The sequence below is a fragment of the Budorcas taxicolor genome, chromosome 25, assembly GCF_023091745.1.
Source record: "Budorcas taxicolor isolate Tak-1 chromosome 25, Takin1.1, whole genome shotgun sequence".
In the NCBI taxonomy this organism is placed as follows: Eukaryota; Metazoa; Chordata; class Mammalia; order Artiodactyla; family Bovidae; genus Budorcas; species Budorcas taxicolor.
The window spans coordinates 26,841,111-26,866,440 of NC_068934.1; the positions used below are offsets into that span (position 1 = coordinate 26,841,111).

The 25,330-nt window shown below is 45.9% G+C and overlaps 1 protein-coding gene across 1 annotated transcript; it reads left to right on the forward strand.

Annotated features, from left to right (window-relative positions):
- Positions 1-625: 625 nt before the first annotated feature.
- LOC128069228 (serum amyloid A-4 protein) lies at positions 626-23,473 on the forward strand. Its single transcript, XM_052662525.1, has 5 exons — positions 626-713; positions 4,098-4,236; positions 17,376-17,470; positions 22,790-22,928; positions 23,311-23,473. Exons 1-5 carry the CDS (start codon positions 626-628, stop codon positions 23,471-23,473), a joined length of 624 nt encoding a protein of 207 aa, XP_052518485.1.
- The last annotated feature ends 1,857 nt before the right edge of the window (positions 23,474-25,330 follow it).

Genomic DNA, 25,330 nt, shown 5'->3' on the forward strand with positions numbered 1-25,330 from the left:
ACAACCAGCGAAATGACCTGTGGATGAGGACAGCCATTGCTGTCCGGTAAGTCACCCTTTGCAGATATGTAGGAGAAATGACCTGCAGGGACTCTCCCCGGGCACCAGACCAGCTGTTCTCCTCACCCCTGACCCTCCCAGGGATGGCTCAGTATAAATACAGCCACCTGTCCGCAGCAGGCAGGGGCCAGCAGCTCTCCTCCACTGGGGATCAGGTGAGGAACCACTTCAAGGAGCCATTTCTTTGAAAACATTTGCTTTAAAACATTTTTTTTCTGATTTCTCTTTCTCCTATATGTGGTTAGTGCTGACAGAGTGGTGCATGGGAAATGCTCTTTGATTAACGACAGGCTGCTGTAGTAAGACACAGCTTGGAACCAACTGCCCTCTTCTTCCATCAAAGACATCTGGGTGATCGCTTAGACAGTCTTGGGTTCAGGGCTGGTGGGTTCAGAATTGAGGGCTTGAGGCTGCGAGTAAGGTCTGACTGCAGTGTGTCCTAGCAGGATCACTGAGAGTCTAGTGGAGATGAACAGCCAGGCTCTCCTCGACATACAAACCCCAGGCGGAGAGGGGTGCAAGGCTCGTCCGTGTCTCCCTGACCCTCTCCTTTCCTTTCAGCACAATGAAGCTCTTCACAGGCCTCATTCTCTGCTCCTTGGTGCTGGGAGTCCACAGCCAGTGGCTGTCCTTCCTTGGTGAGGCATATGAAGGTAAGGCCGATGGAGGGGCGATGGCATCCTTGGGCCTCTAGGCTTCACCCTAAACACCCCTGAGGGTTGGAGCTGCCATCCTAGGAGGTGTTCCCCTATGTGGTAGAATATGACAGGTGTTGGGGGAGCTTTTTCCAGACAGTTTGAAAAGCACAGGATTTATGTCCATCAGGTACTAGAGAAAGAACAAGCATCATTCCCAGCTGAAATAGCAGTTTGAATGGAAGACAGAAAACAAGTCTGAAACGGAACGAACTTTCCATCAGACCAATTGCATGAAGTAGGGGGAAAGCGGTCCATCTGTTCTCCTCTCCCATCTTTCCAGCCCTGTTCCTCCCTCCCTCCCTTCCTCTCTTCCTACCTTCCATTTCCTGGTTGGATAATTCAGAGACCTTCAGAGCACCTTGTTGGTCCTTCCTGTACTCAGTGATGCTCTCCCTGCTTTAGTCTGTTTCCTATCTTTTTCTAGCCTTTTTGGTTTGGTTCGGTTCGGTCAGTCACTTAGTCGTGTCCGACTCTTTGCGACCCCATGAATCGCAGCACGCCAGGCCTCCCTGTCCATTATGAACTGGAGTTCACCCAGACTCGCGTCCATTGAGTCAGTGATGCCATCCAGCCATCTCATCCTCTGTCATCCCCTTTTCATCCTGCCCCCAATCACTCCCAGCATCAAAGTCTTTTCCAATGAGTCAACTCTTAGCATGAGGTGGCCAAAGTACTGGAGTTTCAGCTTTAGCATCATTCCTTCCAAAGAAATCCCAGGGCTGATCTCCTTCAGAATGGACTGGTTGGATCTCCTTGCAGTCCAAGCGACTCTCAAGAGTCTTCTCCAACACCACAGTTCAAAAGCATCAATTCTTTGGCACTCAGCTTTCTTCACAGTCCAACTCTCACATCCATACATGACCACAGGAAAAACCATACCCTTGACTAGATGGACCTTAGTCAGCAAAGTAATGTCTCTGCTTTTGAATATACTATCTAGGTTGGTCATAACTTCTCTTCAAAGGAGTAGGTGTCTTTTAATTTCATGGCTGCAATCACCATCTGCAGTGATTATGGAGCCCCCAAAAATAAAGTCTGACACTGTTTCCACTGTTTCTCCATCTATTTCCCATGGAGTGATGGGACCGGATGCCATGATCTTCGTTTTTCTGAATGTTGAGCTTTAAGCCAACTTTTCCACTCTCCTCTTTTACTTTCATCAAGAGGCTTTTTAGTTCCTCTTCACTTTCTGCCATAAGGGTGGTGTCATCTGCATATCTGAGGTTCTTGATATTTCTCCCGGCAATCTTGATTCCAGCTTGTGTTTCTTCCAGTCCAGCGTTTCTCATGATGTACTCTGCATATAAGTTAAATAAGCAGAGTGACAATATACAGCCTTGACGTACTTTTCCTATTTGGAATCGGTCTGTTGTTCCATGTCCAGTTCTAACTGTTGCTTACTGACCTGTATACAGATTTCTCAAGAGGCAGGTTAGGTGGTCTGGTATTCCCATCTCTTTCAGAATTTTCCACAGTTGATTGTGATCCACACAGTCAAAGGCTTTGGCATAGTCAATAAAGCAGAAATAGATGTTTTTCTGGAACTCTCTTGCTTTTTCCATGATCCAGCGGATGTTGTCAATTTGATCTCTGGTTCCTCTGCCTTTTCTAAAAGCAGCTTGAACATCAGGAAGTTCATGATTCACGTATTGCTGAAGCCTGGCTTGGAGAATTTTGAGCATTACTTTACTAGCATGTGAGATGAGTGCAATTGTGCGGTAGTTTGAGCATTCTTTGGCATTGGCTTTCTTTGGGATTGGAATGAAAACTGACCTTTTCCAGTCCTGTGGCCACTGCTGAGTTTTCCAAATTTTTTGGCATATTGAGTGCAGCACTTTCACAGCATCATCTTTCAGGATTTGAAACAGCTCAACTGGAATTCTATCACGTCCACTAGCTTTGTTCGTAGTGATGCTTTCCAAGGCCCACTTGACTTCACATTCCAAGATGTCTGGCTCTAGATGAGTGATCACACCATCGTGATTATCCGGGTCGTGAAGATCCTTTTTGTACTAATGAAAAAAAAAAGGTGTGTGTGTGTGTAAACCTAATAACAAATTTCAAGCCTCCGCAATGAACTCGGCTCTTACTTGCAATTTAGAGGGACCCACTGTCTTGCTCTGCCCAGGGCTGGGGAGTTTTCCAGGATACTAGTAGCACTAGCTGGGGCAGTTCCATGAAGACAGGGGCAGTCTGGTCAAGCTGGGACAGTTGGTCACCTATCTACCTGCAGAAAACCTCTGTGAGGGGGCATGAAGGGGAGAAAGCCGAGGCTTAGAGCAGCGAGTTCATCGCCCAGGGACTGAGCGCCCGTCAGCAGGTGGCAGGACAGAGGTAGGAACCCAGCTGAGCTTGAGGCCAAGGCTCTCACCGAGTAGACTTCTCCCAGCACCACTTCCTCAAGCCGGGGGCTGAGGAACCTTGGCTGCAGTTTGGAGTCACCTGGGGGGCCATGAAAACTATTGCTGCCTGAGCCCAGCCCAGAGATGGGGAGCTGATTGGCTTGGGCTGTGAGGGCTCAGGGGCCTTTCAGTGTCTCCCCAGATTATTGGAAAGTGCAGCCAGGGCTGAGGAAAAGACCCACTGCCTCAAGCAGCCCACATCATCGGTACCGTCCACTAGAGAGTTCTCAGGATTCTGTTCACTCACCTAACAGGCAGGGGAATCAAGTCCCAAGTGATCGTTTTATGAGGCAGGAATACATTTCTTAGGCGTCAGAGCAGAGCAGCTGTATGTCTGCCCCTTTCTCAGAACCTGTCCCGCGTGTCACCTCCTCACTCACCCACTTCCCCCGGAGCTTATCATGTGCAGCTTCCTCTACAACAGCGGTTCTGGACCCAGGGCAACTGTGTCCTGGGGACGTTTGGTGATGTTTGGGGGCATTTTCGGTTGTCATACTGGGGAACAGTTTGAGAGGTCTAGGATGCCGCTAGACATGTTATGATATCCAGGACAGCCCTGAACAGCAACAATGTACCTGGTCTCAAGTTTCAATAGAATGCTGCTGAGCAATCCTGTCCTATAATAACTCCCTCTGTCCTTAAACATATCAGGTAGAGCCCTCACTGAGATGCAGCACAGAGACAGCACCACAGGGGTCAGACCAACAGCTCCCACAGCTGCGGCCCCTCCCCCGCCCCACCCCAGTGACTCTCATTCCAGTACCAGGAGCAGGCAACTGGGCATAAGGAGTGCTCTTCTCACCCTTCGGCATCTGCGGTGCTATGACCACAGGCTGAAACCGAGTCAGTGGAAGATTTCTCATTCCTTGATTCTTCTGTAAGCTGTGTCAGTTTTCTCTCCCCTGATAATCCTTACTCCATGTGCTTTGCTTTCCAGGGGCTAAAGACATGTGGAGAGCCTACTCTGACATGAGAGAAGCCAACTACAAGGGTGCAGACAAATACTTCCACGCCCGCGGAAACTATGATGCTGCCCAAAGGGGACCAGGGGGTGTCTGGGCTGCTAAAGTGATCAGGTACCAGGGCCCCTGGGGATGCAGGGATGGGTGAGCAGAGCTTGGCTGCCTAGGACAACCTGGAGGGGCCAAGCCCTGGAGTACTTTCCAGTAGGGCTGTGGGCCGTCCTACTATTAAGCACCCTCCTGCTCTGTGCCCAGTGTGAGGTCTGAGTGGCTGAAGACCAGAGCAAGGCTGGTGAGACAGGTGACTCTCCACCCTCCCCCTATGGGTGCTGTTCACCCAGCACAGGGCTGAGGTGGGCTGAGCCCAGGGAGCCTCAGGGTTGTAGCCCCTCTTTCCTTGGCTCCTCTCAGAGGCATTGATCCCTTGGAGAGAGGAGAGATGGGGAGGGTGGGGCTGTGGCTCATAGTTCTGTATTAATCCCCTCCCTGCCCTCCTCCTTTCCAGTGATGCCAGAGAAAATATTCAGAGACTCACAGACCCTCTGTTTAAGGGTACGACCAGTGGCCAGGGTCGGGAGGACTCAAGGGCCGATCAGTTTGCCAACGAATGGGGCCGGAGTGGCAAAGACCCCAACCACTTCAGACCTGCTGGCCTGCCTGGCAAGTACTGAGCTGCCTCTCTCTCTGCTCAGGAGACGGGGCTGTGAGTCCCCAAGTGAGGGACAATGACCTAGAGAGTTCTGTGTCCTCAGAAAGCAGCAGATCGAATAAATGCTTAAGAGATGGAATCCTGAGACTGTGTGTCATTCTTTGGTATAAGGACAGCCTGTTAGTTCCAGGACTGATGGCTGGACACCGACGTGAAGGCTGAGCCTGTGCCTGTGTGTTTGGTTCTGGACACAATCTCAGCATCATTCAGGACAGACCCCTCTCCAGCCTCCCCTAATCAGACCCGCTCCCTCTCCAGGCCCCTCTGGGGACACTGGGGCCCTTTCTAGGCCCTTTGCTGTCAGGCTTTCTCACTCCCTGCAGTCGTGTCCTGTTCCCCCACTGTCGCGGGGTCTAGTCCCCTAGCCTGTCCTTGGAGCTCTCTTTGTGGGGCATGGACACGGCCCAGGAGGACTGGAGGGTGGAATCCTGCTCCAGAGACTGCCACCTTGATCCCTGTTCATTTCTCAGCAGCTCTTAGAAATCCATCTATGAACCAGTTTCTTTCTGTGCCATCCAGAATTGCCTCCACCACTATTTCCTGATGGTCTATCTTTTTTGGTCTTATTTGAAGCCTAAATGTAGACATAGAGCCTCCTTGCTTATGAATGTTTCTTCATAGCCTCTTATTTTAACCAGCTCACTTGCAGAAATATTAGTGGGCAGAGAGCAGGACAGAGAGTCTACTTGCGTATGTGAGTGTTAAGAAAGCAGTTAGTGATTTATAAAGGGAAATTTTCATACGAGGTGTTATTAACTGGTATTGGATTAACTACTAAGAGATAAAGAAATATAGAAAGCTGAGGTTTTGATCTTTTTGGGAAGCCTGTAGCCCATGGGAAGGCTGATAAAGATTGCTGGGTGTCCCAATCCAAAGCTGACAAGCAAGACGTCCCCCCTGTACCCATGACGCTTGGTATGGAACCGCTCAGGGGTGCAGTTGAACTGACTGGGCATGCAGCTGGGGTTTCCTGCGAACTCACCTGAAGGCAGCGCACATGGGGCAGGGGTAGAAGGCCTCTGAGTTCCCTGGAAGCCAGCCGTGGAAAGGCCAGTGCTACGGACTGAATGTGTCCCCCCTCCCCAATTTCTATGCTGAAGCCAACTCCTAATGGAGCTGTTCAGATGAAAGAAGTAAATAAGGTTAAATGAGGTCATAAGTGTGGAAGCCTGGGCTGGAAGGATTAGAGTCCTTATAATGTTAGAGACATCAGAGAGCTAGCTTTCTCTTTCTCCTGTAAAGACACAACAAGATGGTGTCCATCCACTGGCCAAGAAGAGAGCTCCCACCAGGGACCAAGTTGGTTTGCAATTTGGTCCCGGACTTTCCAGCCTGCAGACGTGTGAGGAATGAAGTTCTCTGGTTGAAGCCAGCTAGTCTGTAGTATTCATGTATTGTTAGGGAGACAGAATGTTGCTGAACACCTTGGGAATCCAGCTGTGAGGCCACAGCAATTGCCAGGAAACTTCAGCGGCTGGGAATAACATAAAAACTCCAGAGTGCCAGTGGGTGTCGTGTGCGTGAGAAGAGCACCCTGGGAGCTGGATGGAAGGAAGGACACGGGAGCTGGAAGAGATGGCGGTACATCCTGCTTGTCCCTCCAGAGCCCTCCACTGACAGCTTAACATCAGGCCCAGTTGGCATGAGAGAAATGCTGCCTCACACTGGAAACAACCCAAATGCCCATCAGGTGAAGAGTGGGTAAACAAACTGGGACATATCTGGACAACGGACTTCTATTCAGCAATAAAGGGGACGGAATAAACACGACTGTTTCTCAAATTATTATATTGAGAAGAAGACTTAACACAAGAGTGTATACTTTATACGAAGTTCATGAACAGGTAAAAAATCCTGATATTTAATGATAAAGAACAGTAGTTGCCTCTGGAGGCAGAGGGAATGGCCTGGGAGGGGCTGAGAGGGAATTTCCGAAATGATGGAAACCTTCAAAATCTCTTGAGGATGTGGGTTACACAGGTGTATTGATTTGCTAAACTCATTGACAGGTAAATTAAGATGTGTGAAATTCATTGTATGGAAGTTATACTTTTCTCTTAGTCCATTCAATCTGAAATATCATTAATTGAGTGCCTTATAATCAACAGAAATTTATTCCTCACAGTTCATGAGGATGTGAAGTCTAAGATCAAGGTGCTAGAAGATTGTGTCTGGTGAGATTCTACTTCCTTGTTCATAGATGGTTGTCTTATTCCTGTCTTCTCACATGGCAGGAAGGCAAGGGAGCTCTCTAGGGTCTGTATTATGAGGGCACTAATCCCACTCATTAGGGCTCCATTCTCATGACCTAATTACCGCCTAAAGACTCCACCTTCAAATACCATCACATTCGGAATTAGGGTTAAACCTGTGGGTTTTAGGGGGACAGAAACATTCAGTCTATAACAACAACTTAAACATAACAATTATTAAATAGAAAATGCATCCCCAATAAATAAGTATATCATATATTTTAATAATTAAAAGTATGGATGTATAACTAAATTAGTAAAATATATATTTTGAAGCATTTAGGAATATAAATCTTATATGGCCTTGCCCTAAAGGGACATGTTGTCTATCTATAATCAGTGGAAAATTGCAATGAGGGAGGAGAGGGAGCATCCCGTCAAATCAGGTTAAAGGCACAGAGCAGGCAGAAGTCTTGTACTTGTGGCTTTAAGAGGGCAAGGAGAGGAAACTGCAAGGAGAACTCTTTCATGAAGCATACATTTTGTAGTTGATTTTTCTGATGAAATTGGTAAAGTAATAAACTTAAAGTTAAGTGGTCTAAATCTGTTAGAGATTTATCACAGGCTTGAACTAAAAATTCACTGACTTATTTATTTACTAAATCCTTTATTCAATAATTATCTAACAAATATTTGCTGTGCTTACTCTATGACAGGCCCTGGGTGAAGCTAGAATATTTCTTGTCAAAATTAGGGATGACTCCCTTTTTGGAGGGGTAGACTGAATTTTAATTCTTTTAGTTGCTTTGAGATGGAAATTGTAGAACATTTAGGGAAAGAGTTATCAGAAACATTTAATTTGTCTTCTTGGTTGAATGCAGTGACCAAACATATTTACGCTTTCCCTGTACTGCTTTCAACCTTCTGCTCGAAGTGGATTTCTTCAAAAGTGGAAGCAGTCCTGGACCCCAGGATTGGCAAAGTTCCCCTGGGGATGGGGTGAAGTCCCCTGAATCAGGTAATCCTTCAGACACTGCACTTTGTTTAACAGGCATTGTCTCACTTAATCATTATCAGGATGATTGCTGTCTTAAGAAAATTGACCATACCGATAGGGCCAAAACACGTATATACACGTAGGTATACAAAACCACATCTCTATGACCTCAAAGCAGACGCTATCCTCTGCCCTGAGATTATATCGCCAAAAGGCCGTGTGAGCAAAAGTCATGGAAGGGGACAACACCCATGTAAGAAGACTGTGATGACCCAAACCATTCCGAAATACAGATTGCAGTTACCCCTGTAGGCAAAGGTGAGGTGCAAAGGTGAATGGAATAGTTGGTAGGAGAAGGTATATGTTCACAGCAACAGCAGCCATGTGACCAACTGGAAAGGATTGTCTATTGTGAGTATTTCTGTAATGTGAATGTTTGTATATATATATATATCACAAATATTTTTCTTCTTCTATTCCTTTATCATCATACAGAATATGTACTAACAGCAGTTAACTGTATCGCTCAGTGTTTAAGTTATAAGATTTAAAAAAGGGAGTATAACTCACTAGAAAAAGAATAAGCTTAATATATTAGAAAAGCAAAAAGAGATTTTATCCTCTTTGTGGAAAAAGGTTGGTATGTTTCAGGTGTATATGGAATAAGTACATCATGCGTGGGAAGCTTGACTTTGCTATTGTCTTTATTCAGAATTAGCTATGGGTGGTTACTGGTGCTAAGCAGAGAAGGCAATGGCACCCCACTCCAGCACTCTTGCCTGGAAAATCCCATGGACGGAGGAGCCTGGTGGGCCGCAGTCCATGGGGTCGCTAAGAGTCGGACATGACTGAGCAACTTCACTTTCACTTTTCACTTTCATGTATTGGAGAAAGAAATGGCAACCCACTCCAGTGTTCTTGCCTGGAGAATCCCAGGGACAGGGGAGCCTCATGGGCTGCCGTCTATGGGGTCGCACAGAGTTGGATACAACTGAAGTGACTTAGCAGCAGCAGCAGCAACTGGTGCTAAGTTGACAGGGAGTGGCCTGTGATGAGTCTGAAGCTGACGTGTCAGTTTGGTTAGGCTGAACAATGTTTCCCACAACTCCTTTCTCTTAATGCTTCTACTTAAAGTGGGCATCAAGAGCCAGTTGGCACAAGATGCGGTGGTTGGAAAGGAAGCCGCAGTCCTACTGTGTCTATGTGTGGAAGGTTGGTGCTGGGGGACCAGGACGTTCATGTGTGTGTGGCTTCTCTCTTGGTTCATCTCTTTGGCACAAGGCAGCTGCTGGGCCTACAGCTGCTCCACCTTCCCCTGACACTCCTGCGGCTTCTCTGACTCCTGGACCAGGTATGTGGTTAGCTCCATAGGAAGGGAGCCAAGCTCTGCAGACTTCAGCAAAACTGCAGGTGCTGAGAGAGACTGACATAAATTTTGGTTGGTTCTCATGGGCTTTATCTCATGCTCCTGAGTCCCAGCTTGTCCTGTGGGCTTCAAGCTCTAGCATCAGACAAGCAGGCAACAGCCTTGCAGAGACAGTCTAACCAGAACCTATAACTGTGCCCGATCAAATATATGAACATATTTACACAGTGATATAGAGAATCTTCTGTAAGCGCTACTTCTCTGACTGAACCCTGGTTAATACAGGATCACTGCATGAAACTACTGACACCTCCCTGGTTTCCCGAGGAAGGCTTCCTCCACTTTTTTTCACCTCAGCTGTGTCGTCCAAAGCTCTCAGAAGAGCCAACTTGAGGGCCAGCCGCCCTTGCCTCTGATGCTTAAAGGAGCCAACAAAAAAGCAAATGATGGGGTTGGCATTGCTGTTAACAGGACCACCCCTGTCTTAAAATAATGTAAGGACATGTTGAAATCCTCCTGAAACTGGTACAGCAGAAAATTTTGGATGCCCAAAATGCAGGCTGCCGAGGAGGAAGACCAGCACCGTGAGCAGGATGACCACGCAGAGCCTGGTCAGCTGCACCTGCTGGGACTCACAGAGGATCGTGACCAGCAGGGCCAGGTTGGAACTAGCAAGAACCACCAATAAGAACATCAGTCACCCAGCAATGATGAAATAAAATACTGGACACCAATCACAGTCAAAATCCCTGAAAGGAAGCCATAATATTTCTCTTCCAGAAGATTCAGCAGCAGACACAGGGACCAGGGCTGGCACATTTGAGAGCTGATGTATGTCTTGGGCACCAGCAGTGGTACCAGATGGGGCCCAGGATGGACAGGCAGCACTTGGGGCTAACGGTGCTGAGCAAGGTCAGGCCCTCGAGGTAGGCAAAGGTCAGCACAGCGGTGAAGCAGTTGGTGATGGAGCTGGAGACAGAGTGGAAGGAAGTGAGGAGTGCCTCCAGGAAATGTGTAGTCTGGAAGGTGAGGGAGAGGAAACCAGCCCCGCCTGGTTGAGGATGTAGAGGAGAAGGCTTTCCTGTGCACAGAGAAGCCCAGGAGCCAGGGCAAATGGTGTTTCATGCCAGGACCAGGGCAGATATGAGGGCAGCAAGGTCAGGGTTGGGATCTGCATGTCTAGGGTTTGATGAAGGGCCTGGTCACTTCCATTCTTTGGTGTGGTTTTGGTCCCCTAGGCTGGGATGACTAGATCTAAGCTCAGAAACCCTCCACTGTGCCCCTGGGAATACAAACAAGATGTGAGCACCTGCTGTGTGATCATTTGCTCTCAAGGCCACCCTGCTAGGTGGGAGTGACCACCCCTGTGTCACAGAGGAGAGAACCAGAGGTTTGCAGAGATTAAGGTACTTACTGAAATCTGGATAGCCATGGAAACCTGGAACCTGGATTCAAACCCAGTTCTCTCTGAGTCAAATGCGGGGGCTCTCTCTATTATAACACAAATCCTCTACTGACATGGGGGTGTTATGGAGGCCCACCCCCACCAGAACTCACTGCCCAGAGGTTATGCCAAGACCCCAGAATTTCCTAAAGGGGAAAAATAAATGTCTGGGATAGAATCTGAGAGCCCAGGAGAGGCATTGGGCCAGATCATTACTTCTGAACTGGGCCAGAAATTTCCTCCCAGGTGCATGAAGTCAGGAGGACATAGAAATGACTGCAGGCCACCATCATGACTAAGAGCAGCCCATCCACTGGGAAGAAAGAAGACTGTGCTTTAGGGATATGAGACGCATGTGATCTCTTGCTAGGAGAGGTGCGAGGGCGGCCAGGGAGCTGGGTTAGCAGTGGCTCAGTGTGTCAGCTCCATGAAGACAGGAGAGCTTTTTATATCCCCACAGTGTGTTCTCAATAAGTGTTCATTCTGTGTGTGAATGAATGAATGGAGCCCAGTGAAGTTGAGGATTTGGAATATAAGTTAGTATAGATGTACAATTAAAGGCCTTAGGACACATATTTGTAACACGATGAAGATCTCATTCTTGTGGAGAGCTGTGTGTGTTTAGAATGACATTCTGCCCAAATAACCTACATGGATCACTGAGGTGCCTTTGAAGTGAGGACTCCACAAGGCTTTGCTGAGCACCTAGAATCATTCAGTGCATAATTTAGGGGTAGGATTTAGGGCTGAGCTGCATACAGTGGAGGAAGAGTAGACGAGGTGAGGTCAGAGGGCCACTGAAAAGAGGAATGTGAAGTGTGGGGATGTCTGGGGGCACTGTGAAGTGGGGTGCAGGGTGTGAGCAGCAGAAACCCACTTCATTTTCTCTCCTGCGGGATCACTGAGAGAGTTTGGTTTGCTGAGTGAGCTTTTGTGCAGGATGAGTCTGTGAGTCTATGAGGGGAAGTAAAAAAGCTGCAGGGCTTGGAATATAGAGACGCTGCTGCAGAATTCACCCCGAGAAAGAGCACTAGCTCACCTCTGGGGGTGGGAGAGCTGATTGAGAGTTTATCAGGTATGGTGTCCTTTACTCCTCTGAAGAGCCTTATTGAGGTAAGAACTAGTATCGCTCCCATTTTACAGAGGCTGGAATGGAGCACAATAAAGACGAGTGTTTTGCTCCTGGTCTCACACAGGGTGAATCTGAACCCAATAGATCTCCTTAGGTCTACACTTTTGATCAGCCCTCCAGACCCACCACTGCTGTGGTGCTGGTTACATGTGGATATGGGGAAAAGCAGAGAAGTGACTCCCAAAGTAAATCCAAGATGGCACTCAGTATTGTGGCCTAAAAAAACCAAAGCCAAACTAAAAATGACTCATATAAGCAAACTCCAAAACATAGAGGTAGAGAAGCCAGTCAAACAGAAAACACAGACGTGAGTGGAACTCATTTAGGAACAGACAGCAGAATGCAGAAGCCCTTTCTCACTTCACAAAGGCTCTGGAATCCAGAGGACTCACGGGGGCAGGAGACCTCCAAGCAGGAAGAGGACATGTCCTCTGCTATGGCCCAGAGAGAAATCAAGGGCAGAATCATCCGTGTTTCCCTCTCTTAGAGAAGCAAGATCCCACAGCCCTGATTGACAATGGAAGGATGTTGGGGGGAAGCCAGAACCTCTGCCATCCCTGCGTAGGGCACTTAACGGTTTGTGAATCTATTTTCTTTGGTGTGAGATATATATGTGTATATAGTCCAGACCGGAAGCTCCATAAGGACTAAGTCTTGCCCGTTGTTGTTCAGTATTTTATCCCTGGCATCTAGCATATTCCTTAAAGATCGTCTGTTGTGATAGCCTCATTTCATAGAGGAAGAAGCTGAGACCTAAGGGATCAAAGGATGTTCCTGGGATGTCACTGTGAAGAGCAGGCCCACACCACCCCATCTCCTGCTGCCCTGTCCTGGGCTTTCCTACTGTTCCCCGCTCCGTCATTCATTACTTGTGAGGAATGCCCGAGAAAAATCTTCACGTAAGGATTTTCTTCAAATATGCCCCCAATACCTGTTCTCCTCCTTTGTCACACACTCTCTGGCCAACTGCTCCTTCCTTGGTCCCTTTAAACCTCGAGGTGGAAATGTTTCACGACTGCTTGCCTTAGGGGGCTTCTCCATGCATTGTCACTTTCCCTAACCCCTGCCTCTCTCTGCAATTAGCCCCCTCATGCAACACTCCTCAATTATTCCAGTTTGGGCTGTTTCCTTCTGGGACTCTGCCAGATCCACAACAGAAGAAAACTTTGAAAAGCCAGGAAACAATGGAATCTGGGTACCAGCAGTCTGGCTCCAGGAAGCAATGCCTGGTTGTGACCTTGTTCCCTAAATTAACATAAGAGGAAGCATTCTCTCCAAGACAGCAGATCTGATGGTTGGAATGAAGGGGAGAGTGGGGAGATGGATCAGAAGGGAGAAAGGTCCCTGGTTGACCCCATTTGGGTCTCCCACCGTGGGAGCTGCCAGAACACAGAGATGCTAGTAGAGAGCTCCATGTCTCCTGTGTTTAGACGAAGGAAACACCGTGACCCTCAGCATGTAGCATTGCAATGTGAAACAGACATGGAAACTTAGAGCAAAACCCATGACTGGCTTTGGAAATGAGACAGTTCTTGGGATACATCCTTATCTTTCTTCTATTCTTCTGGCCCGAGGGGGAGAGCTGACTTCCACCTGTGCTGAAGGGGGAGAGCCTCTCAGGGATTGAGCGATGCCAGAGGACGCATCTTTGTCCTCTAAACTGGAAGATGTGTTCAGGAGGTTGAGTGGAGACCAAGCAAGATTTATCAAGATGCTGGACAGACTTGTGATTTCCTGTAGAGGGCTTGTGAGCCATTCAGAGACCAGAGCTGTTTGAGATGTGAGCCCTCATTGAGACATTTCTCTGCATTTGCCCCGCTTCCACTCACCTCATCTTGCCCTACCTGGTCCACTTTCCAGTGAGTCATTGCTGTTCTGGAACTTGTCATTGACAACTATGAGCCTGGGTAGCAATGTCAGTCAGTGTGAACATGCACGGTGAGGATTTATCACTAGAGGATACAGTCTATTGTAGGATGATTGAAAGTTCACCATGGCCTGACTCCATTTTTTTGTTTGTTTTCTTTATCATAGCAGTAATGCATTGTTTCAGAATGATTGAGAAATGTATGCAAAGGGGAGTTTTCCCAAACCCCACTCTCTAGAGGCCACCATTTGTTATACTTTCCATTCTTACTTCTTTCAAATATTATTAACTTTGAATAGTAGAATTATATTGCTATTTTTTAATTTACCAATATTAACAACTGGACAATGAGGCTCCCTTTATGAAATGTGAAGAATGCAGCATACATAACACGTCTCTTTTCTTCCTCCAATTCACAATATCTTGGAGAAGGCAATGGCAACCCACTCCAGTGTTCTTGCCTGGAGAATCCCGGGGATGGTGGAGCCTGGTAGGCTGCCGTCTATGGGGTTGCACAGAGTCGGACACAACTGAAGTGACTTAGCAGCAATTCACAATATTTGCTATTTTTTAGACAAGATAGTCTGTGTATCCAATCTTTTCAGTCTTATGTCCCATGACTTCAGTTCATCCTATAGCCATATTGAACTACTTATCATTTTTAAACATGTGATTTGAATTAGGAACTATTTCAAACATTCAAAAAAGTTTTTCCATGTATTCATTCAGCAAATATTTAATAAGTACTTGTTGTGGCCCAGGCATTGTTTGGAGCAGTGGATTTTTGGTGTGAAGAGCAATCACAGATAAGATCCTGGCCTTTGGGAGCGTACACTCAAAGGCCTGGCTGAGCTCCCTCAGAATGCGAATAAAGGCTGAAGAGAGAAGAGGTGAAGGTGCAGCAGAGGGTTTTCATCTGTTAGAAGCCTGCAGGAGGAGGAGCCAACAGAGACACTGAGGAGAAGCAGCTTTTGTGAACGGAAGGAAACCAGGAGAGTGTGGCATTCCCGAATCCCAGTGGACACAGTTATTGATCAGCCGTGTCAGATGCTGCCAAGTAGTGGAGAGAATGACCTTTGGATTAGCAGAATGGAATCCTTGCCCATCTCACCAAGGTGGCTGCAGTGAAGAGTGGCCCGAAGGACTAAGTGGAGTGGGTTTAAGAGAGAATATAGCTGTGGAATGGGACTCCTGGATATCCCAGACACTGGTTGAAACATCGCCACAGTCAGGGAGAGTATTGGGACAGGAGCATGAGCCACAAACATTGTTTAATCAATCAGCTGTGCTTCTGGATACAAAAATAAGTTAAAAAAATTATAGAAAGTAAATCCCAACTACTTCCTCTGAAAAGGAAGAATGATACAGGCATTTAGTGCATTGAATAAAGCCTCAATAAACAGAACGAGATAGTACTGACCTAAACATAGAAAAATTGATTCTTGCAACTCAGAATTAGACACAAGTGTATATGGTAATTTAGCTTTAAAGGTTGCCTGTCAAACTAATGGGTAAAACAGGGACAAGTCAATGGATGGGATTAAGAAACTGGGTGGCCATCTTAAAATAAAACTGAAAATATACTTTCCAAATGATGTTATGTCAAGTTTCAAATGTACTAAATATTTTTAAATAAATAATAAAATATATAATACATAGAGAACACATGGGGAAATTAATTTATAAATCAAAGCAAGGAAAGCCTCTCCAGCTACAGGACAAAATTCAGAAGAGACTAAAAAAAGGACAAGAACATAAAGAACATTTTGGTAAACATGAGCAACCATGATCAAAGGGTAAATAATAAGCTGGGAAAGTGTTTATAACTCATAAGTTCTATTTTTGTCTATATAATAAAGTTCTTACAAATTGATAAAAAATCCAACAAACCAATACAAATATTAAAATACAAGAAATGAATTCACATTTGCTAAAAAATACAAATGGTTCTTATACAGAGGAAAAACTGTGAAAGCAAACTCATAACAGTAGAAATGCAAATTAAATTACACGGAATTATGTTTTATTTACCAAAATTTCAAAGACCAAAAAGTTTGATAGAGGGTTGTTTGGGAGATGCTGTGGGACATTTCTGGTGGGAGTGAAGATTTATAGAGCTTCTGACAGAAGGCAATTTGCAACATATATAAATAAATGTAAAGAGCCACACTTTCCCCCTATAAATCCTTTCCTAGAAATTTATCATATATACATGTATATATGTATATATATATATATACACACACACACAGAGTTAAAAATTCTTGGTTATTTGCATTAACAGAAGACTAGAAACATCTGAAATGGCCATCAGTATTGTATAAATTGTGGTCCATCCATACAATGGAATGCTATGTAGCTATTTTTTAAAATAAGCAAAAAACCCAGGGAGGACCTCCAATATATATTTAGTTAAAAGAGTACAAAACAATGTATATTTGTCTGAAAGGGATATATATATATATATATATATATACACACACACATACAGATTTTTTTGTTTTTTTTGTTTTTGTTTTAATCTGTATCAAGGGTACTGCCTAGAAACCCTACTTCATGCCGTTCCTTCTGTTCTCCCAGAATCATTAATCATTACCTCATATCATTGCTGGTGGGGTTGACAAATCTTGCTTGTCCTGTGTCCTCACGTACCTTAGACAGAAACCCCAAGAGAGAAGTAAACATTTCCTTTGCTAATCATATTGATCACCTCTTAACAGCATGATACCTATGTGCAATCTGGTATTACATAATATCTATGCGTAACCTGGGGAGGAGGGAGATCCCTTTTCCAAACAGGGATGAGAAGGGAGTAGAGTGGAGAAGGACCCGTGTCCTCCCACACTTGATTCTTCAAATACAACTCTCTTCTGTTCAAATATGACTAAGAAGAGAAGAAGTCAATTAGGAAAAACTGTTGGAACACAAATATCTTGAATGACTCATTCAAAACAAGCTGCTTGAGAATAAGGAAAATACTATTATTCAATATGCTAATTTGTTTACACAGAAGAATTGAGCAAGATGGACATCACCGATGCCCATTGGATTTAAGACCTCTCTTCCCACTATAACACCAAAGCCAGGAGAGATACCAACTACTGAATTTCAGCTGGAGAAAAAGCACAGGTGAGACTCTCTTCTGGGGAGTAATTCTGTTGTTTTTCTCTTTGGAGAGCCTTTTCTCCCATAATTGATAAATTTCAGTTGGGGAGAAGTGTTTTCTACTCATTATTGGGTCTGCTGGGCAGAGCAGGACCTCAGGAAAGGCTATGAATCTACTTTATTCTTCTTTACTGGAAGACAGATTGGTCACGAACAAATAAAACACTCGTAGAACCCTCTTAGTCTTTCTAGAGATCTGGACTGAGAATTAAGGGTTTATGCTTCTTCCTAAAATCCATTTCAAGTTGTCCTATACTAATAATTCTAAAGAAGAGTAAATGGGAATTGGGAACTAAGCTATCTTTGAAATTCAAAATCGCAAAACATCTATCTTATATATCATAGTTGTGCATCTCTGACCTTCTCTTTCTTTCATGTCAGCACAATGAAGCTTTTCATAGGCATTCTTTTCTGTTCCTTGATCATGGGAGTCACTGGCGAAGGCTGGTATTCATTCTTCAAGGAGGCTGTGCAAGGTAAGAGCCCCAGAGGATGAAGGGCACACCCAGCTGACCCTAGGATTTACTCTGAGCAGAGGCCACACACCACACACCTGTCAGATGTGGATACTCCTTTGAAAAACAAATGGGTGAGAGCTGGAGGGTTTCTGCTTCCATGCTGGTCTGACTCAGCACCCACCATGGGCTTCTCCAGACCCCAGGTCAAAGATGCTTTGAACCTAGCCTATCCTTGCTGGTAGCGGGCAGCGAGTAGGACTTCCAAGGCAGCCAGGACTTCCAAGGGGTGAGCTCCTTGTTGTTGCTGTTTAGTTGCTAAGTCATGTCCAACTCTTTTGCAACCCCATGGACTGCAGCCTACCAGGTTCTTCTGTCCATGGGATTTCCTGGGCACGGATACTTGTGAGGACTCATAACTCAAATTTTTCAGTCTTGAAGTTTACCTGTGAACTTGGTACATCCCCAAGGGTGGAATGTCCAGGGAAAGGGTGAGCTGAATAAACGTCATGCCCTACTCCGGGGAGAGAGGGTGCCTGGGAAAGAGAAGACCTGTGCTTGGAAGGAAGATCTCATCCTGTACCCAAGCAAACGGCCAATGGTTGCAAGGCAGAGCTCATGGAAATCAAGCCCTAATCCACACAATAAAAAGAGAAAATTCCCACTGATCTGCCACACTAGGACTGAGAGAGAGCCAGGAAACAAACCTAATCTGCCATTCTTTTTTAACTATTATCAAAGATTCATTGATTTACTTATTGTGGTTGTGATGGGTCTTTGTTGCTGTACGGGCTTTCTCTAGCTGTGGTGAGGGGCGGGGGTGCCTCTCTGCTGCAGTGTGCAGGATATTTCATTGCGGTGGCTTCTTTTGCTGCAGAGTGCAGGCTGTGGGTGCACATGCTTTGGTAATTGTGGCACAGGGGCTTAGTTGCTCTGAGGTATGTGGGATCTTCCCGGATCAGGGACACTTGTGGGGACAGTGTGTCCTCTGCATTGGCAGGCAGATTCCTCACCACTGGACCACCAGGGAAGCCCCGAACCTGCCATTCTTGATGGGAAATGAAGCTTATTGGCTACTTGTTAAAACAGGAAATTTATGTAGTTAATTGTTGCAATACTTTGATCTGCATGTATTGTTCTTAATTTTATTTTCAGTATTTCTTCTTCAATGCTCTTCCTTTTTTTATGTACATCTGAGTTTCTGACTTGTACTATTTTCCTTCTCTCTAAAGAACTTCTTTTAGCATTTCTTGCAAGGGTCTATTGCCAACAAATTTCCTTAATTTTTTTGAGAGTCTTTCTCCTTCACTTTTAAAGTGTAACTTCACAGGGTACAGAATTTTAGGTTGGTGGTTTTTTTCTCAGCACTAAATATTTCACTCTATTCTCTTTTGTTTGCATGAGTTCTAAGGATAAGTCATGTAATTCTTGTCTTTGTTCTTCTATAGGTAACTTTTGTTTTAACTTCTTTCAGAATTAAAAAAAATCATTGATTTTCTGTATATGCCCAAGTGTAGATTTTTTGCAGGGGAGGTTTAGAGGGTTTCTTTTTTTATTCTGCTTGGTAAGTTTTCTGAGCTTCCTGGGTCTGTGGTTCATGTCTGACATTAATTTGGGGACTTCTTGGTCATTATCATTTCAAATATTTAAATGATATTAAGGCTTCCTTTCTCTGTTTCTTTCCTTCTGGTTATCCCACGCACGCATTTTATACCTTTTGTAGTTGTCGCATGGTGCTTGTGTATTCTGTCCTAGTTTTGGCAATCTTCATTTTCTGCCCTTTGATTTTTGAGGATTCTATTGAGATATCTTCTGTCATGGAGATTCTTTTCTCAACTGTGTCTATTCTGCCAATAAGCCAACAGAATGCATTCCTTATTTCTGTTATGGTGTTGTTTTCATCTCTAGCATTAGTTTTTTCTTTCTTAGCAATTCTGTCTCTCTGCTTACATTAACCATCCATTCTTGCAGGTTGACCACTTTGTCTTTTGATCATATTAATATTAATATTAATCATAGGTGTTTTAAATTCCCAGTCTGGTAATTCCAACATCCCTACCAGGCCTGGTTCCGATGCCTTCCATGTCCTTTTAACTGTGTTGTTTGCCTTTTGGCATGCTTTGTAATTTTTTCTTAAGAGCCAGACTTCATGTACATGATAGAAGGAACTGCTCTAAATAGGCCACCTTTAGTCAACTGGAGATTGGGGAAGCATTACTGTGTGCTGTGTGCTAAGTTGCTTCAGTCGTGTCTGATTTTTTGCGACCCCATAGACTGTAGCCCGCAGGCTCCTCTGTCTGTGGGATTATAATAGGCAAGAAAACTGGAGTGGGTTGCCATGCCCTCCTCCAGGGGATCTTCCCGACCCAGGGATGGAACCCCTGTCTCTTATGTCCCCTGCATGGTCAGATGGGTTCTTTACCACCAGCATTACCTGGGAAGCCCAGTCCTATGACTAGGTCTCAGTTTTTTTTGATGAGCCCTAGACTGTGAACTTCATAGGTGTTTCTGTCTTTTTCTACCCTTCAACTGGGGCAGGATGGCAGGAGTGGGCTGGAGCTGGTTATTTCCTTTCCCCAGGTCACTTAGATTCTGATAATACAGAGTTTTCTGAGGGAGGCCTATTGAGAACAGAGAACTCTGGCATGTTTCAAAATGGTTCCTTTTCCTCTCTTCCTGCGAGAAGCCCAAGGGAAATTTTTTTGGGGAACATTTTTTAAATATAAATTTATTTATTTTAATTGGAGGCTAATTACTTTACAATATTGTAGTGGTTTTGCCATACATTGACATGGATCCACTATGGGTGTACATTTGTTCCCCATCCTGAACCCCTTTCCCACCTCCCTCCCCAGCGCATCCCTTTGGGTCATCCCAGTGCACCAGCCCTGAGCACCCTGTCTCATGCATTGAAACTGGACTGGCGATCTATTTCACATATGGTAATATACATGTTTCAATGCTATTCTCCCAAATCATCCCACCCTCATCCTCTCCCACAGAGTCCAAAAGACTGTTCTATACATCTGTGTCTCTTTTGCTGTCTTGCATACAGGGTTATCGTTACCATCTTTCTAGATTCCATATATATGTGTTAGTATACTGTATTGGTGTTTTTCTTTCTGGCTTACTTCACTCTGTATAATCGGCTCCAGTTTCATCCACCTCATTAGAACTGATTCACATGTATTCTTTTTAATGGCTGAGTAATACTCCATTGTGTATATGTACCATCGCTTTCTTATCCATTCATCTGCTGATGGACATCTAGGTTGCTTCCATGTCCTGGCTATTATAAACAGTGCTGCGATGAATATTGGAGTACACGTGTCTCTTTCAATTCTGGTTTCCTCAGTGTGTATGCCCAGCAGTGGGATTGCTGGGTCATAAGGCAGTTCTATTTCCAGTTTGTTAAGGAATCTCCACACTGTTCTCCATAGTGGCTGTACTAGTTTGCATTCTCACCAACAGTGTAAGAGGGTTCCCTTTTCTCCACACCCTCTCCAGCATTTATTTCTTGTAGACTTTTGGACAGCAGCCATTCTGACTGGCGTGAAATGGTTGGAAATTTTTAAACAATATTTTCTGTGAGAATATGGTTGAGATCTTGAAGGTAACTCTCACAGTATTATGGGGCCCAATAATGGCTGGGCCCCCCAGGAGGTTTTACTCTCAGAGTTGTCTCCACTGAACCTCCTGCAACTTGTCAGCTCTGGTTTGGGTCTTTCTGCCTGCAGCACAGGCTCCCTCACCGGTTTCTGCTCCTGAGTTTCTGGTCCAAAAGGCCTCCCCTCTCTATGTCCACCTGTTCATCTCCTCAGCCTTGGAAGCAATGCCATGCCCTGTGTCTTCCCCCTCTTATGGATCCAAGAAGAGTTGCTGCGTTTTCAGTCTGTTCAGGTTTTTAATTGTTACGATGGAGTGCTGACATTTAAGATCCTTATGCAGGACTAGAGGTGATGCTATTAATTTTGCAATTGAATTCTTTGTAATTTTTGTGTTGATATTTGACAAATTCAATCTTTCTGATTTTGAACTCATGTGCTATTCTCTTTTTCATTGTATTCTCTGAATACCGGGTTGTTTTTTTTTTTTTAAAGATTTCCATTTAAAAATTTTTGTTCATTTTTATTGAAGTATAGTCGATTTGTAGTGTTTCAGGTATACAGCAAAGTGATTCACTAGTGTGTGTGTGTATATATATATACACATTTCTTTTCAGATTCTTTTCCATTATAGGTTTTACAGTATATTGAATATAGTCCCCTGTGCTATATAGTGGGACTTCCCAGGTGGCTCAGTGGTAAAGAATCCACCTGCCAATGCAGGGAACACAAGAGACGCAGGTTCTATCCCTGGCTCGGGAAGATCCCCTGGAGGAGGAAGTGGCAACCCTCTCCAGTATTCTTGCCTGGGAAATCCCATGGACAGAGGAGCCTGATGGGCTACAGTCCATGGGGTCGCAAAGAGTCGGACACGACTGAGCACACATGCAGGTACTGCACGGCAGGTCCTTGTTGTTCACCTATTTTATTTGAATATCAGTTTTTAAAAATTATTTATTTTGGTTGTGCTGGGCCTTCACTGCTGCACGAGGGCTTTCTCTACAGCGAGCAGGGGCTACTCTTCATTGCAGAGCACAGGCTTCTCATTGCTCGGCTTCTCTTGCTGCTGAGCACCGGCTGCAGGCGCTCAGACTCGGGAGCTGTGGCGTGTGGGCTCTAGAGCCTGGGCTCAGTAGTTCAGGCATGTGGCGGGTGTAGCTGCTCCGCGGCAGGTGGATCCTCCCAGACCCGTGTCCCCTGTACTGGCAGGTGGACTCCGATCCCTGGGCCACCAGGGAAACCCTGAATATCAGTTTTTAAAAAGAGTTTTGGTGGGCCATTGCAAAGTTTCTCTGCACATAGTAAAGAATATTTCATCCCTTAGGTCAGTGCATTTCAGAGTTTGCGCTTTTCTTATGGACTGTGGTAACTGTAAAAAAAAGTGGAGAACCCTCTCCCCTCACCTCCTCCCTCACATAGTCCCTGATCATACATCTGAAGCCTCATTCTCCATCATCACATGCCTTATATGACCGTCACCTCTTCTTTGTACATAGCACACCAACCCCGAATCAGACAGCTCAGAGCACCACATTCCCACCCAATTCAATCAAACTGTAAAGGGTTCTCCTTACAGTTACACCGGGATCCGATCCACAGTAAGGAGTATGCATCTCAATCTAGGATTTCAAAGGATCACTTTGTCAAGAGTCAAAATCTGAAAAGTAGGGGAGAATTCTCCTCCCCCCACTTCTCCAATATGTCCCCATGTTACTGTTGTTTTGTCTCCTGACAGGGGCTTCGGACTTGTGGAGAGCCTACTGGGACATGAGAGAAGCCAATATCCAGAATTCAGGCAGATACTTCCGCGCCCGAGGGAACTATGACGCTGCTCAAAGGGGCCCTGGGGGCGTCTGGGCTGCAAAAATCATCAGGTAACAGAGGCTCCTGAGGGCGCTGAGCGGAGCTTGTCTGTTTCCAGAGAGTCAGGGGGCTCTGTGGCCCATCTTCCTCCTGCCCCTGCTCCTGGCACCCACATGGCCAGCAGAGCCAGGGCAGGATATGGGTGCGGATGTGTCCCTCCTCATTGCCGGGAGAAAGCGAGGGGTCATTAAAGAAGCCTGATTCAGGGCATTTGAAGAACCAATAACCATGGCTTCGCCCAAGAGGGTGTATATTTTAGCCCTCCTTCCTGAGGATGGGCTTTTCTAGCCTCCTCTCAAAGACACTGCTATGTCTGAAAGAGGAGAAAGGAATCAGAGGACAAAGCTGTCTCAAGTGACCCAGCTGAAATTCTCCTGTCTCCCTTCCTTCCAGCAATGTCGGGGAGTACCTTCAAGGATTCTTACACAAGATTTACCTTGGAAGAGACAGCTATGGGTTGGAGGACCAGGTGTCCAACCGGAGAGCTGAGGAATGGGGCCGGAGTGGCCAAGACCCAGATCGCTTCAGACCTGCAGGCCTGCCGAATAAATACTGAGTCCTGCTCCCTCTGTTCTCAAGGGACTAGGCTATGAGCCACACAACACTTCTCCAAAAACAGGGAAATAGTGTCACTGAGCTCTGCCTTCCCAGGAACTGAGACAGGTACCCAGAGGTGCCCAATAAATGTTTGTGGAACTGAACATGTTGATGGAAGCTGGAGTCTTCAAGTCAGACTCTGGGGAGAAAGGCCTGCTGGCACCATATGGACGGTTAAAGCTCTGTGGAGGACGAGCCTGTGACTGCAGGGCCCCAGGAATCCCTGACGACCTGGACCCTGCCCTGTGCCCACATGAGCCCGTTGAGCCCCAGGACTCTCAGGACCCCATTTCTCCTCCTAAGGAAGCCTGAGCTGGGAGAGCACTAGCCATCACGCTGGGCTCCTCAGTGGCTGGGGGCCTGACTCTGGCACAAGCCCGGGCAGCCCCATCCCCACTTCTTCCTCCCCAGTCACTGTGTTGCTACTTCAGGCCTCTCTGTGTCCCGACTCACCACTGCCCAGCCAGTTGCATCCTGACCCACCTCACTCCAGGCCTTATCCCCAGGGATCTCTTTCCAAACCAAGAAGGCACATTTGCTTTGGGAAGACCAGTCTCATGACACCTGTCCTGGAAACTGCATCTTTGACTCCAGTTGTTTCTCATCAACACCAGAGCCAACCCCTGACTCAACTGTTAACTGGTCTCAGCTCATTTAACCTAAGAAATCATTCTCAGATGAGTTTCCCTTACTTTTATCCTCACTATCTTTGGGTCAAACAAAATACTATTTTCACTTCTAGAGTGAATGTCAGCTATGTGGATACACACTTCCAGGGCACTTTAAGAGAAGCCTCCTCAGAAGCACAGACCGATGGCTATCCAAACTCTGCTGGGGTGTGGGAAGCTGAGGCATAGTAATCATAGAGGCCATCATTTCCTTTCATTGTAAATGTTCTAACTCTGCATGCATCATTTGATTTACCACAAAGGCTTTGCAGGTCTCAGTTGAAGAAATGAGGCTTGGAGGTAAGGGATCTGGACCTTGCTCCAGGTCACACCTGTAGTAGGTGAGCAGCCAGGACTGCAGGCTGGTGTGTCTGACTCCAGGAGAGCAGGGATGTGGTGTCAAGACGGAGAGGTTCAGAGGCGGGGACTCTCTACTCCACGGATCTCCAGCGTGAGCGCCCTTATGCCCAAGAGATGCCTGACTGGTTACAGACACACCACAGCTTGTTCTCATGTGAACAGTGCCTTGCAGGGTCCTTGCCCTCGGTATCTGCTTCCTTAATAAATTCCCTCATTGAAAACCGAGACTTCAGTCCACATCACTTCTCACTTTTGAACGTTTTTCTCTTCCTTTTGTCTTCAAACTTGAATGTCTGCTCACCTGCATGTTCTGATTCCTCACTTCTGACTCACACCAGAACCCACACCAGCCTGACCTCTGTCCCCACCGCTCAGCAAAATAGCTCTGGTCACCGCTGCCCTCCATGGTGCTGACAAGTTCCTGTTTCGTACCAGGAAGGCTCTGAGACACGCTCAGCACAGTTGTCTTCTCCCTCCTTTCTGGTAGGTTCTCTCTTGGCTTTTGTTTACCCTCCTTTTGTTTCCCTTTAATCTCCTTTATCTCGTTAGCTGGGTCTTTTCATCTCCTGAACCCTAAGGGTGCTTCAGACTTGGTTCTGGGTTCTTTCTTTTTTTTTTTTCACTTTTTATGTCTATATTCTCCCCAACAAGTATAGCAAATAGTATTATATGCTGATGGCTCTGAAAACTATACCTCCCAGCTCAGAACCTTATTTCCCAGATCTGTGTTTATACATTCGATTGGCCTCTAAATGCCTCTGCTTGGATGGCTTCCAGAGATCTCATAC

Excerpts from the sequence above, each read along its gene's own strand:
- LOC128069228 (XM_052662525.1), top strand. The coding sequence starts at position 626 with ATGAAGCTCTTCACAGGCCTCATTCTCTGCTCCTTGGTGCTGGGAGTC. Across the intron at positions 4,237-17,375 it reads TGGGCTGCTAAAGTGATCAG|CACAATGAAGCTTTTCATAG; the intron begins GTACCAGGGCCC and ends CTTTCATGTCAG. Across the intron at positions 17,471-22,789 it reads CTTCAAGGAGGCTGTGCAAG|GGGCTTCGGACTTGTGGAGA; the intron begins GTAAGAGCCCCA and ends GTCTCCTGACAG.